This window comes from Oryctolagus cuniculus, chromosome 3 (genome assembly GCF_964237555.1).
Source record: "Oryctolagus cuniculus chromosome 3, mOryCun1.1, whole genome shotgun sequence".
In the NCBI taxonomy this organism is placed as follows: Eukaryota; Metazoa; Chordata; class Mammalia; order Lagomorpha; family Leporidae; genus Oryctolagus; species Oryctolagus cuniculus.
This window is the reverse complement of record NC_091434.1, coordinates 173,203,204-173,216,654: the sequence shown is the minus strand read 5'-3', so window position 1 is coordinate 173,216,654 and position 13,451 is coordinate 173,203,204. Positions and strand designations below refer to the sequence as shown.

Genomic DNA, 13,451 nt, shown 5'->3' with positions numbered 1-13,451 from the left:
TGTAGCTGTACTTTTAAAATAAGAAATACGTATTTGTGCTTCTTTAAGTTTGGGGAATGAGACTATTTTTTAGCATTTCAGGAATTTTTGGATATATCTAAGTAGGAGGTTCCACCAACTTGGGCCACCGTGTGCCATTTGCCGCCTATTAGTAGGGTGTTTTATAAGGTGCATAATTTAGTTTCCCCTATTGTTTCCTGAGGTCCTGCTGTTACCACTCATAGGCTGACCATCTTTAAAATTAGTTGAAATTTTTTGAGCTCTGTATTTTCTAGAAGGTTTCCTTTCCCATATCTTTTAAATTTATTTTAAGATTCCATGCCTTTCATTCTGGTGTTGGTCATCAGGTAGCAACAGTGCCTTCAGTTCTGGTCGCATAAACTGTTGCAAAGTGACAAAAGGACAAAGCCACATGCGTTCAGGAGGGGGAGGAGTAAGCGTTCGGAATTATGTACTCTTAATTCCTCTTCGGGAGTGTGCCCCCTCGTGTTGTCTCTTGCAAATGCAGGCATGAATTATCAGCTGGTGCTGATCAGTGTTCTGGTTCTACCAGTCCCCTGTAACTGGGGCTTATCCTTCTTACCAGGGCCCCCAAGATAAAAGCACAACATGGATCTTGCAAGGGAAATGTACGAAGGGTGTTTGTTCATTTCTTTCTGTGGAAATATCTAAAAGATCCATTATTTAAGAGAATTTTTTTAAACCATGAGACACAGGTTTATGCCAATCTGGAAAAATCAAATATGTTATTTTAGGTTTTTCTTTTTCCTTCACCCTTAGCCATACCCCTGGGTATTCTTGTTGTGCGTGGAGACTGTGATTTGGAGACTTGCCGTATGTACATAGACCGCCTACAGGAGGTGAGTTTATTGAGTCCGTTGTTTTTCTACTCAGCTTTCCATTTTTATGGAGAATTACCGGCTGTATGTAGTTGTTTCTGAAATGAGGCACTGGGGGATGAAATAGAAACACCACTGTATCCTTTAAGCCTGCTCTTCAGGTCTCCCTCCTCAACCACCACTGTGGTTTCCTTCCTCAGGTGGTCGGGATGGCAAGGCGTTGGTTGGGTTAACGACAGGCGGCTGTTCTTCACTGTGTTCCATAACTATAGCTTGGAACGTCTTGTCTTCTTTCCAGACTACAAATCTGTATGTTTTGAGCTATATAGAATTTCAAAGGGCGTTGATAAATAATGAAAGAAAACAGAGATTTGGGGTTATTTAATGTTTTGTATCTACCACAGACTTCTCTCAAAAGAGAGCTAGATTTTGTTAAAAATGAAACTTCTACAGGAAAGAAAAGCTGTCTATATTTCATGAGAAGTTGTCAGAACACAAAAAGGAATAATCTTTTTTTTTTTAATCAATCTGATCTTGTCACAGAGAAACAGAAAGAGTATCTCATCTAAGGGATTCCCATGAATGCAAATGTCCCGGGAAAGCCAGGAGACCCACTATCATGGTTACAGTTGTTGCTTTATGAAGTTTTGAGGGAGAATATGAACAGTCTGCATTCCTCAAATATCACACATAGAAGTTTCTTGATCATTAGTATTTTTTCCTCTATGTTTACTTATTTATTTTCACCTACTAGAAATGCTAAGAGAGGGAGGGAGGGAGGGAGAAATTTTCCATCCACTGATTCAGTCCCTAAATTAGCTGCAACAACCAGGGCTCAGCCAGGCTGAAGCCAGGAGCCCAGGACTCCATCTGTGTCTCCCCTATGTGTGGCAGGGACTCAAGCACTTAAGCCATCATCCACTGCCTCCAAAGTGCATTAGCAGGGAGCTGGATCGGAAGTGAAACAGCTGAGACTCAAGCCAGAACTTTGATATGGGATGTGGGCATCCTAAGCAAAGTGAAACACGCTGTGCGACAATGCCTGCTCCTATCCTTGGTTTTTGATGCAATATGCATATTTGAGTTGTGCTTCTCATATATGGTGTGGATGTTTGTGTTTTTAAAATTCTTTAGATTTGTATCCACTTAGTTATGAACATTAGATTCCATGATTCTTGGCAGAAATAGATTCAGGTAGAGTGGTATGAAAAATTATTGTCTTTTTTCTTTATCATTATTAAGAATAGAGACAGAATTGCATATTAAAATATTTAGAGGCAGATGCCTAATTTAGAATACTAATAAGGTTTCATTTAGCTATGTAGATCATGGATAGTTGCTTGAATAAATTGAAATGTGCAGACTTTTTGTGATGTGACGCAGGTGCCCATGTATATTCTCAGAATTTACAGTATCTCATTTTAAGTGAACCCTAATCAACAAACTGGCAATAACAAAGTAATCATAATTGGAACCAAACTTTGTTTTTGTTTTGAAGATTTACTTATTTATTTTAAAGTCAGAGTTACACAGAGAGAGAGAAGGCGAGGCCGAGAGAGAGAGAGAGAGAGAGAGAGAGAGAGAGAAAGATCTTCAACTGCTGGTTCACTCCCCAGTTGGTCGCAACAGCTGGAGCTCCTAGCCGATCCAAAGCTAGGAGCAAGGAGCTTCTGGGTCTCCCATGGGAGTGCAGGGGCCCAAAGGAGTTGGGCCATCTTCCACTGCTTTCTCATGCCATAGCAGAGAGCTGGGTCAGAAGTGGAGCAGTCGGGACTCGAACTGCCACCCATAAGGGATGCCAACTCTGCAGACAGCGGCTTTACCCAGTAGGCCGCAATGCCAGCCCTCCAAACTTTGTTTTAAACTTAACATTCAGTTGACTTTAATAAGGCCTCACCATAGCAAAGTATGTGACTGCTGAAAGCCAATTTATTGTTGTGCAAATCACACCAGTGTTTGACTAAAGGGGAATGCTAAAAAAAAACAAAAAAGGAAAGCATGAACTCACCAAGTAGAAAGGGAAAGTTTTAAAACTAACTTGGCACAGAGAGCAAGGTGAGGAAGCCCTGTGGGAAGCAGGTGTACCGACAAGGGGAGCCAGGATTGCTGACATCTGTCAATAGAATAATGACACTCATTAGCAAGGAAGCCTGGGGGGCCTGAGAATGGTGACAACTTAGTCCTACAACTTTACAAAGAGAGTCCATCTTTCAGAAAAGCCTCATTAATTTTAACCCTGGTAATTTGCAATTCCTGATAATGCAGAAGCGGATAGTAATTTTCTTTGTGCAGAAATGTGTCAGGATAAACACATTTACCATGGCACTGTGCGTTTGGTTTAACATAAAGAAATTCTAAGTATTGAAAGGAACTTCCGAAGCCTTTCTAATACAAGTTCAGCTGCAAATTAAATATGATCCCATTTATTACAATAAAATTACTTATTTTTTCTTTTGGTCTTTTCTATCTTTGAAATCATAATACATCACTTATCTCTAAATGCTAGTTAGGACTTATGATTTTCAATAGCTTCAGAGAGACCTTTTTTCCTCTGTCCAGCTCAGTGTTTCTGATTATTTCTGGCTTTTCTTTCCTTAACTCTGATGAATTTGGGCGAGATAGATGTTTTCCAGATGAGCATAGCATAGCATAAATTGAGTGTTCAGTTGATGGCATCACGGGGCAGCTTGTTCAAACTAATTGTAAGTATATTTTTCTTCTCATTAGGATCTGCAGTCAGTTTCTTCTGGCTCCCAGAGAGTTCATTACCAGGTAACTCAAAATTGACTCTCCTTGTTTCTTACCTTTTGGCCAAGAGAAATCCACTTTTCAATTGCTGTCTTGTTTGGAATTGTGGTCCATTTTTTCTCTAGGGATAGAGTTCGTGCTAGGAAGAACCTGGAGAGATTGTTATTCTGATTCTTTTGCATTGTGCCAAATTTGGGTCATACTAGAAAAAAATTCTTTTTGGCTTTTCCCCCTAGATCATTTGGAAAGGGTTATAAAATGTGCTTTCAATGATGAGTATCGTAAAATTAAAATCAAACCAGCTTAGTGGGGAAAGGGCCTACTAGTTCATATAAGCAGAGAGGCCAGATCAGGGCAGATTTCATGTACCATTTGGTCAAGGTTCATGCGTCATGTTTCTGCTGGTCTTTCTGCTTTGTTTCTTTCCTTCTGTTGGTTTTACCTCTGGACTAGATATTTTCATGGTCCCAGATAACCTCCACTAGCAAGCATGCTTCACATGCAGGGCTTCACATAACTGTCAAGCAAAATTTCTAAAATGCAGTCTGCCTGGTCCATCCTGGTCACTTGTCACCAGATCTTCTACACCCAGTCTGCCCTCTGTTTTCCATGACCTATGTCAAGTCCACAGAAGAGCACTCAGCTGTCTTTTGCCCCAGCAGACTTTGGACCTTCCCCATCCCTCCTATGCTGCACAGACCTGTCCAGACATCCTCTTGCCCATTCCGTTCGCTCCAGCATGATTTAGATACCAGTGCACAGTATCGCTCTAAATTGCAGTGGGCTCATGTGAAGCTCGCCAGTAGGCCTCTGAGAGACCCCTGTGCCCTTGCCCACTGGGGAGGGTGTGTGGGAGTTCAGCATGCCAACAACTCCCTCCCTTCTCTGCCTGCTTGCAGGGAAAGACTTAAATATGTTTAAATTATAAATTTTTGAATACTGCTTTAGTTCCTCACTTGGGGTTTTGTGTGCTTCACTATATCTGAAACTCCTAGTTTCTTTTTTAAAAACTGAAAAAACAACACTCTAAAGAAGAACCTCGCCTTGTAGCATTCAAGACAGCTTTCTCCCTCTACAAACGTATACTCTCTACCCTCAGCCAAAACAGCTTATTAACTTTTAGTTTCAATGGCAGGAATGAACTTGTACTTATTTATTTTTTAAGGTTTTCTTGTATTTATTTGAAATGAGAATGAGAGAGAGAGAGAGAGAGAGAGAGAGAGAGAGAGAAGAGCAAGCTATTTTCCATCTGCTGGTTCACTCCCCAAATGGCTACGACAGCTGGGTCTGCTCAGGCTGAAGCCAGGATCCCAGACCTCCATCTGGGTCTCACATGTGAGTGTCAGGGACTCAGCCACTTGAGCAGTCACATGCTGCTCCCAGGATATGCATGAACAGGAAGCTGAAGTCAGGAGTGGAGCTAGGATTGAGCCCAGGGACTCTAATACGGGATGGTACCCTGTGTGCACATGCCCGCCCCTTTACCTTAATATTAGGTAAAACATAACAGTCCTCACATTGGCTGTTTGCATATCTATATAATAACACTATCTAGATATAATTCTACTGCTAAAAATATGATGTTTTGGGCTGGTGTTGTGGCACAGTGAGTTAGGCTTGTGCCTGCAATGCTAGCATCACATGTCACAGCATTGGTTCTATTCCCAGTTGCTCCTTTTCTGGTCCAGCTCCCTGCTAATGTGCCTGGAAAGTCAGCAGAAGATGGCCCAAGAACTTGGGTTCCTGTCACCCATATGGGAAACAAGGATGGCATTCTGGGCTCCTGACTTCAGCCTAGCCCAGGCTTGGTCATTGCAGCTGCTTGGGGATTAAACCAGCGGGTGGTAGATTCTCTGTCTCTCTTTCAAATAAATAAATAAATAAATAAATTTTTGAAAAGTGTAATGCTTTCAAAACTTAGAAATGATTGCTAACAGTGATATTAAAATACTATGAATATCTTTTTTTAGAATTTTATACTTTTTATTCTTGGATATTTTGAATATTTTCAGTTTTATCCAAATATCTTAAACACTTATCCTCACTAATTTTAATGAAAATATATTTATTTATGAACTTGGCGTATGTAGTCATTTTGAAATGAGAGTTTGATTGTGGATATGTTGTACCATCTTTCCTTGCTGGCACGTCCATATACATCCACTGAGATCACAAGGTGGTGAGACTCTAGCATATGATAAGGATATTTGTTTCATTTATTGTTTGACAATGACATACAGAAGGATTAATTATATTTTCATACTGTATCAAAATCTTGCTGTATTTTTTTGCTTACTTGCAGTCAAGTCAAACCTTGCTGTCAAGACTCATTCATTATAAATGTCACACCAAAAGGCTTTGTGTACTGAGCATACAGGATAACCAATACAGTGATCAGGGATAAATGTCAGCAATGTTGCATACCCCTACACAAGGGGCAGAGCTATTGAAAGCAGGGATCTTTGATTATTAAGGGATGGCTGGAACTAAGAAAACCTAAGAAACCTGGGAGCTTCTCAGTAAATGGAAGCTTAACCTCGAGAGAAATTTCTAGAATTAACACGGCCAGAGCACAGGGAAAGAGTGGTGAAGAGTTGCCTGTGCAAAGAACTAGTTGAAGCATGAAACTAAAGGGGATCAGCTTTGACATTTGGCCAAGATCTCAGAGGCCTATGTGGAGGGATGCTGAAGAAAGAGTTGTCTTCAGCCACACTGGCTTTGATATGCCTATTGCAGCCAAGAGGTTTGGTGAATGGAAGACAAATGTGCGAATATTAGAATGTATTGAAAAACTTAGAGCAAGAGATAGAAATGTAGAAGTCAACAGGAAATGGACATGCTTAAAACTGCAAGACTATATGAGATCACCTAGGGGAAATTTAGATAAAGAGGAGATCCCAGTCCATACCTTTAAGTATTTATTCATCAATGAGAACAGAGGTTCAACAGAATCATCAGTCATCAAGAGCCATAGAAACTGAGAGTCACAGCAGGAAAGCTGAATCAAGGAGAAGTGGTATCATGAAAGCCTAGAGTAACAATATATACAATGCATTAACATGTGATGTTAATTAGGAAATCAGGTGAGAAGTGTATGAGAACTCTTTGTATTACTACCCCCACAGTTTTTGTTTTGTAAATATAAGACTATTCTGAACTAAAATACTTTATTTATTTAAATAATTATTATTTATTTGAAAGAGCTACAGAGAAGGAGAGCCAGAGGCAGAGAGAAAGAGGGGTAGAGGAGAAAGAGAGAGAGAAAGAGAGAGAGAGGATCTTCCATCTGCTGGTTCACTCCCCAAATGGCTGCAATGGCTGGCGTTGGGCCAGGCTGTAGCCAGGAGCCAGGAGTTTCTTACTGTTCTCCCACAAGGGTGCAGGAGCCCAAACACTTGGTCCATCTTCTGCTGCTTTCCCAGTCGTATTAGCAGGGAGCTGGATCAGAAATGGAGCAGCCAGGACTTGAACTGGCACCCATATGGGATGCTGACATTACAGGCAGAGGCTTAACCTTTTATGTCATAGTGCTGGCCCCTCTGAAATAAAATATTTTAAAAAAAGAAAGCCAGGAGTGAACTGTGCTTCAAAAAGGAGGAATAAATGGATCATGCCAAATGCTTTATAGAGGCCCAGATGATGTAGATTGATTTCTATGTATTTTCTGAGGGTACAAATAAAATACATGGGATACAGGTGCTATGAATTTTTAAGTAGAAAGTGACAACCAAGTGACAGGGAGTTTAATATTAAATCTTTTGTTTCTTAATGCAGAAACTGGTATCAGAATCTCTAGTGTGTCTTAGTGGGGAGTTGGGAGTGATATAGAAGACAATGCTTTCAAAAACATAACTGATAAAATGCCTTATATGCTGTTTATTGAATTTTCTCATGCATGAGACGGCATTACATGTTTGGAGAATTAACTGCCAAGTGAATGAATAAACACTTGAGAATAAAAACTTGAGAAGTTCCTGTCGGCTCACTAATTTGCAGCTGGGATTTTAGCTCAATCTTTTTCTAAGACTAGGGGGAAAAATCCAGAGAAAAATAGCATTTAGAAAGGTGCAGATGTGCCCAAGACACCTTATTAGTGAGCCATATGGCAGTTTCTCACCTCTTAAGAATTTCCTTGCTTTGGATTCCTGCTTTTCAAATTCATACTGAATTGCCAACAAAGCACTAAGGCTCAAAATGACACCTCGTATTAACCTAACAAGGCATTATGTATTATACAAGGACATGTTAGATATTTATAGCCTGCTAAGAATTTCTGCCTACATCATCTCTGAAGGCAAAATGCAAAGACCCCTCCATGCTAACGGCATCTGTGTAACCTGTAACTGAAATGGTAGGCAAGAAAACGCATTGTGCTTACAGATTCAGGTTGTTCTTGAGATTGGTGCATAAACTAGAGTTCATACAGGAAATGACACTTATCTATTTAACAAAGATGCTTCCTGAAGTGACCTGCTATGGGATAAGTCCTACTTTGCTCCCTGCCTGGAAAACATTACACCCCTTATTAACTCCAAGTTGCCAAGTTACTAAGGAATAAAGGCAAATTCAACCATTGAAGTAACCATTGCTTCTCAACTAGAGAAGAATTTTGGCCTCCGTATAGGACATCTGGCAATGTCAAGAGACATTGTTTGTGATCTATTGACTACAGGTCGAGGCTGCTGCTAAACATCTTACAATGCACAGGGATAAGAAAGAATTATCCAGTTTTAAATGTCGATAGTATACAGTTTCAGATTCCTGGGTCATTCTGATTGTTCCACACGGAGGTGTAAGTCCTAGATGAAGAAAGGTGGAGGAGAAAGAAAGAGGAGCAGGAAGAGAAAAAGTGGGGCATAATTGGAAATGGTAGGATAGAATAGAGAGCAAGCCAGGAGAAATCAGGTATAATACACACACACACACACACACACACACTCACTGGGTGTCCTCATTTCCCCAGGGTGAAACTTTGTGGGGACATTGATTATAATGAAGTATAACTGGAATCTTTCATAAATGCCATAAGATTCAGCAGTATGTGCAAAAATGGATTCATCCAGGTTGATTTCTTTTTCTAAGAATTAATTTACTTAAGAATAACACTAGAATGGCTGGAATATTTACAAATGGATGTGACATTCTTGAAAATCCTTTCAGATTTTAGAGTAGTGCAGATTGTCTTTTTTTTTTTAACTTTTATTTAATGAATATAAATTTCCAAAGTACAGCTTATAGATTACAATGGCTTCCCCCCCATAACGTCCCTCCCACAGTGCTGTCCCCACTTCTTTTTTTTTCCTTTTATTTAATAAATATAATTTTCCAAAGTACAGCTTTTGGATTACAGTGGCCCCCCCCATAAACTCTCTCCTACCTGCAACCCTCCCATCTCTCACTCCCATCCCATTCACATCAAGATTCATTTTCAATTCTCTTTATATACAGAAGATCAATTTAGTATATACTAAGTAAAGATTTCAACAGTTTGCACCCACACAGAAACACAAAGTATAAAGTACTGTTTGAGTACTAGTTATACTGTTAATTCACATAGTACAACACATTAAGGACAGAGATCCTACATGGGGAGTAAGTGCACGGTGACTCCTGTTGTTGATTTAACAATTGACACTCTTGTTTATGGTGTCAGTAATCACCCGAGGCTCTTGTCATGAGTTGCCAAGGTCTTTCACTTCCATTAGAAAAAAAAAAAAAAAAAAAAACCTCTTGGTCAGATCTGAGTTACATCCATGTGTTCATCTTCTGTTCTCTCTTTTTGTCTATACCTGGTCCTCTGGAGAAGTGGTCTGTGTTGTGTTCCTTTAAAGCTTTGTCTAGATCCCAACAAACAGCTTTTTCCCAAAATGTTTTAATCATTCCCTCCCTTGACTTGCTGGATCCTTACCCATCTCTGTGTTTTCTGAAATTTATTCCTTTTCCATTTGCTTTTTTTGAATTGTGAGAGTCCGTCAGTGGATAGAATGAAACAAGTTGGAGGGGTTCATCCTAGGAGTTAATTTCTCTAATCTTAGAGCAGGGCAGAGTCCAGTGAGGAACTCTGGAGAAGGTTTTCCCGTTGAACAAGATTGAAGGTGTCAGAAGAGGTCAACGAGGAACTGAAATCAGACTTCCTAGGTTACAACCGAAGGTAACACTGCCGATGTACACACACGCTCAGAGTAGTTGTGGTAGTGATTAACGAAGGACTACTTCAGCAAAAGGGACTCTGAAAAATGTTACAGTATCTCCCACTTCCATCTCCGACTTTCGTCTTCCAAACCTGACAGTAACAATGGTCATCCCATTTCTGTATTCTCCGACTGTAGGAATTGTGAGAGATAATGTAGATTTGGGAATAAAGGGCTTAGAAATATAGAAATAGCATAAGCAAGTCTATTAATTGCTGATATACTTGGCCAAAGACACATAAGCACATATTTGCAAGCAACTTGCTAGAGAAAAAAAAATAAATGGATAGATGGGTTAGGTATGAGAGATAGTGAGACAGAGAGCAGAGAACTTTGGATGAGTAAGAGATATTTAAAGGTAGGGTGCTTATTGACTGGACATTATGAAAAGCAATTCACTATCAAAAGAACTTTTATTTTACTTCTTTGAAAGAAAATAATTTCATTTACATTGAAGGTATGGTTACATGCTAGGTGAATTGCTTAATTGGATAACTTACTGGAGTGTGTAATGGGACTGCTGTGTCTTCATTAAATTATGTGTGTATAAGCTATGAACAATTAGATGTGAATTAAAAGTAAGTTTGTCATGTGCATGTGAAACAGTGGTTCAGATGGTTTACTTACCAGTTATATATAATTCACGGCATTTGGCTTTCAGAAATATGTATCTATATGAAATATCAGCTTTGCTTTTGTGCACATGGCCATATTTTTAGCAAGAGAAACATATTATCCATTAACATACATCAAAAGAGATTCACATATCAGGGACTTTTGAAATGAGCAGTTTTTGTTAATATTCATTTAAAAAGCCTGTAATTTTAGAAGATTATTGCATTTGAAATAAAAAGGGGCAAAAATGTCTAAGGCTGTGTCATGTGGGCTCCATTATAGAGCGATGTCAGTTGCATTTATCCAAATCACACTATTTATATGGAGAATAATAACAGATCAAAAAATGCTCAAGTCAAGTGTCTTATCTCTTTGATGAATCATTGATTTGATTATGCAATTTGAGAGGACTGAGAAGACTGGAAGCTTAAAATACCACTGAAAGCTACAGATATGATGGTTAGAGGCCCAGCTCGGGTAATTATGTGAATATCTTCTGCAATGTAGCTGCATTCACACAGCCCACATTTTTCAAGTATCCATAATCAGATGTTTTGTGAAAGGTATATATTTTCAAGCATGTATTTTAGGCTCTATCAGAAAACAAGTCACTGTACATTTAATGTGCAAAATTTGCAAATCAAAGCATACTTTTAACCATTTGTTGGCCTTATCCTTTAGAGTTGAGAACACTTCTGGGTCCAACCTCAAGTTTCCAAGAAATTGGAACCAATACTCACATCCTGCGCAAAGGGTTGTCTTGTTTTTCTCACTTCATTTTTTTCTGCCCCTGTCACCAACTTTTAAAGACATGGTCCATGCTTTGCTCCTGGTGACCTTCAAATCACATGCTTTGCACATCATTGTTTTTAGTAGATATCAAAAAGTTGATCACAGTTGTATTACAGGAGTAAGAGTAATTTATAGCTTTGTGACAACTGACAGCCAAAATCAGCAAGAGAAAAGTTAATTTTGGTGATACTAAGGAAATGCCAGTTTAGCACAATTACTGTTGAATGGGGAAGGGAGAGTGCAGTATAAATGTTCTGAAAAATACTGCTGTTGTTGACAACATTCAGCCTTGAAAACAACACCCTGTTCAAGACAATTATATAGCTTCTAACACTGTAAAAAGAGGCATTAGACTGATGATTAAGACAAGCCCTACTTGCTCCCAACCAACAAATGGCATGGTTTCAGCCTTTGTCTCATGCCATTCTTTTTTTGCATCCACTCATACAAATTTGTCCTGTTTCCCTCTTTGCTCTGATACCCAGAATCTGAGAGCAAACATGCTCACAGATAAAATACAGATAAAATTTAGATAAAATCTAAACGATCTGGTCTGGAATGTGGCCTGCATCCCATGAACTCCTCATGTGGCTAAGGGTCAGAATTATTTTCAGTAACAAGGCTTTGTCTTAGCTGCCTCAGCACTGCTTGTCTAGAATACCCAAATCTGCATGTCAGCATGTACTAGCCAATGGGTTCCGCACTTTCCATGTCATTTCCCTATTCCTCTAAAGTAACCCTTTACAAGAGAAACTATTGCAGCCGTTTTATAAATGAGGGATTCAGGGCACACTTAAGATAAGAAACTTGACTGAATTCTCACAGTTGGTAGCCAAGTGGGCTAGGATTGTCCTGTCCTTAAAAGCTGCGGCTCTTGACAATTTTGGAGCCACTACCACTGGCCTCGCCACTTGATTGATGGTGGACGATGCACCATCTCTTGCCTTCTTTTTCTTTCCCAGTCACAGCTCTGTCTCTTCTCAGCATGTCAGGGCAGGAATTTTTTTGGCATCTCAGTTCTTAACCTTCCTGTGTTGATGATGGTCTCACCCTACAAGAGCATCAGTTTGCCAAAGCAGACATTCTCACTCAACGTAACTTTTGCTCAGTTTCTCAAGCTCATGTGAAATCCAGCAATAGGGACCACCTCAACCACCACCAGATTTTCTGCCCCCAACCCTGGCTTCAGCCCCCTTCTCCTTCAGTTCTTTCAAATAAAATCCTGCTACTCACTTGTGCTTGGTGGCTTGTTTTCCTTATTTTTTATTTTAGTTTGTGATGGACTGGTGGAGAGGGGTATATTGTGCATGTTATCAGTCTGCTACTTGGAACATCACTTTAGCACTGATTTCAGGAAAATTTCAAACCTTTACTGTCACAATGTAGGTGAGATAGTTTCATTTGCATATATGTGTATGGATTAGAACCAAAGGCAAAATTATGTTGAGAATTCACTGCTTTTATGTAGCTTTTGGTGCATATAATTTTTTAAAGATTTTAATTTTATTTACTTGAAAGGCAGAGTCAGAGAGAGAAAGAAGAGACAGAGAGATCTCCCATCCACTGGTTTAACTCCCCAAATGGCTGCAATGCCTAGGGTTGAGTCAGGCTGAAACCAGGAACTCTATCCAGGTTTCCCACGTGAGTGACAGGGACCCAAGCACTTGGGCCATCATCCGCTGCCATCCTAGGCACATTAGCCGAGAGCTGGATCAAAGTGGAGCAGCTGGGACTTGAACCGGTGCTCTGCTGTTATGATTTGCCAGCTTTGCAGGAGGTGGCTTAACCTGCTGTGCCGCAACACTGGCCTGGCCTGTAAAGTTTTTAAACAAGTAGTGTAATTGCATTACAAATGACATTGCTATTAATTACATTTTCTTTAGAATTCAGATGAGATTTAATGTAGGCCCTTTTTATGTTAACAGCTATCCTCTTAAGTGCTCACTTTTTATATACAAGGTGGAAAGAGCTTCCACAAAGCAGCAAGAGGATATAACCTATTTCAGGGAAGAATTTCAGAGAAGTTAGGGCTGTAACATGCTCTAAAATGTATCTACTCTTCAGTTCACCAGGAAAGATAATCATTTCTTTTCAGGAAAACAGACTTTCAAAATCAGATTCCTCTGCTTTTAATTAATGATATCATTTAATTTCAATTACCAAGATCATTTAATGCTCAATATAAATACCTTTGTTGCTTACTTGTTTAAACAAAATGAATATAAGTGGGTTACAATAAAAATAAGTTGTTGGGAAAGACAATGGA

General features: G+C 39.5%; 1 protein-coding gene across 13 annotated transcripts in view; it reads left to right on the top strand.

The window, feature by feature from the left end:
• The window catches only part of DGKI (diacylglycerol kinase iota), a 504,889-nt gene that overhangs the window by 411,523 nt on the left and 79,915 nt on the right, over nt 1-13,451 (top strand). For 11 of the 13 annotated variants that reach the window (XR_007920530.2, XM_070071340.1, XM_051849034.2 and 8 more), the window contains 2 exons: nt 781-860; nt 3,567-3,611. Coding sequence is in view for 12 of the 13 variants with exons in the window: in XM_070071340.1 (XP_069927441.1) it covers nt 781-860; nt 3,567-3,611 (125 nt within the window). In the remaining variant the exon portion in view is untranslated. The remainder of the gene's footprint in view (nt 1-780; nt 861-3,566; nt 3,612-13,451) is intronic. The other 2 variants (XM_051849035.2, XM_070071341.1) reach the window with 1 other exon arrangement.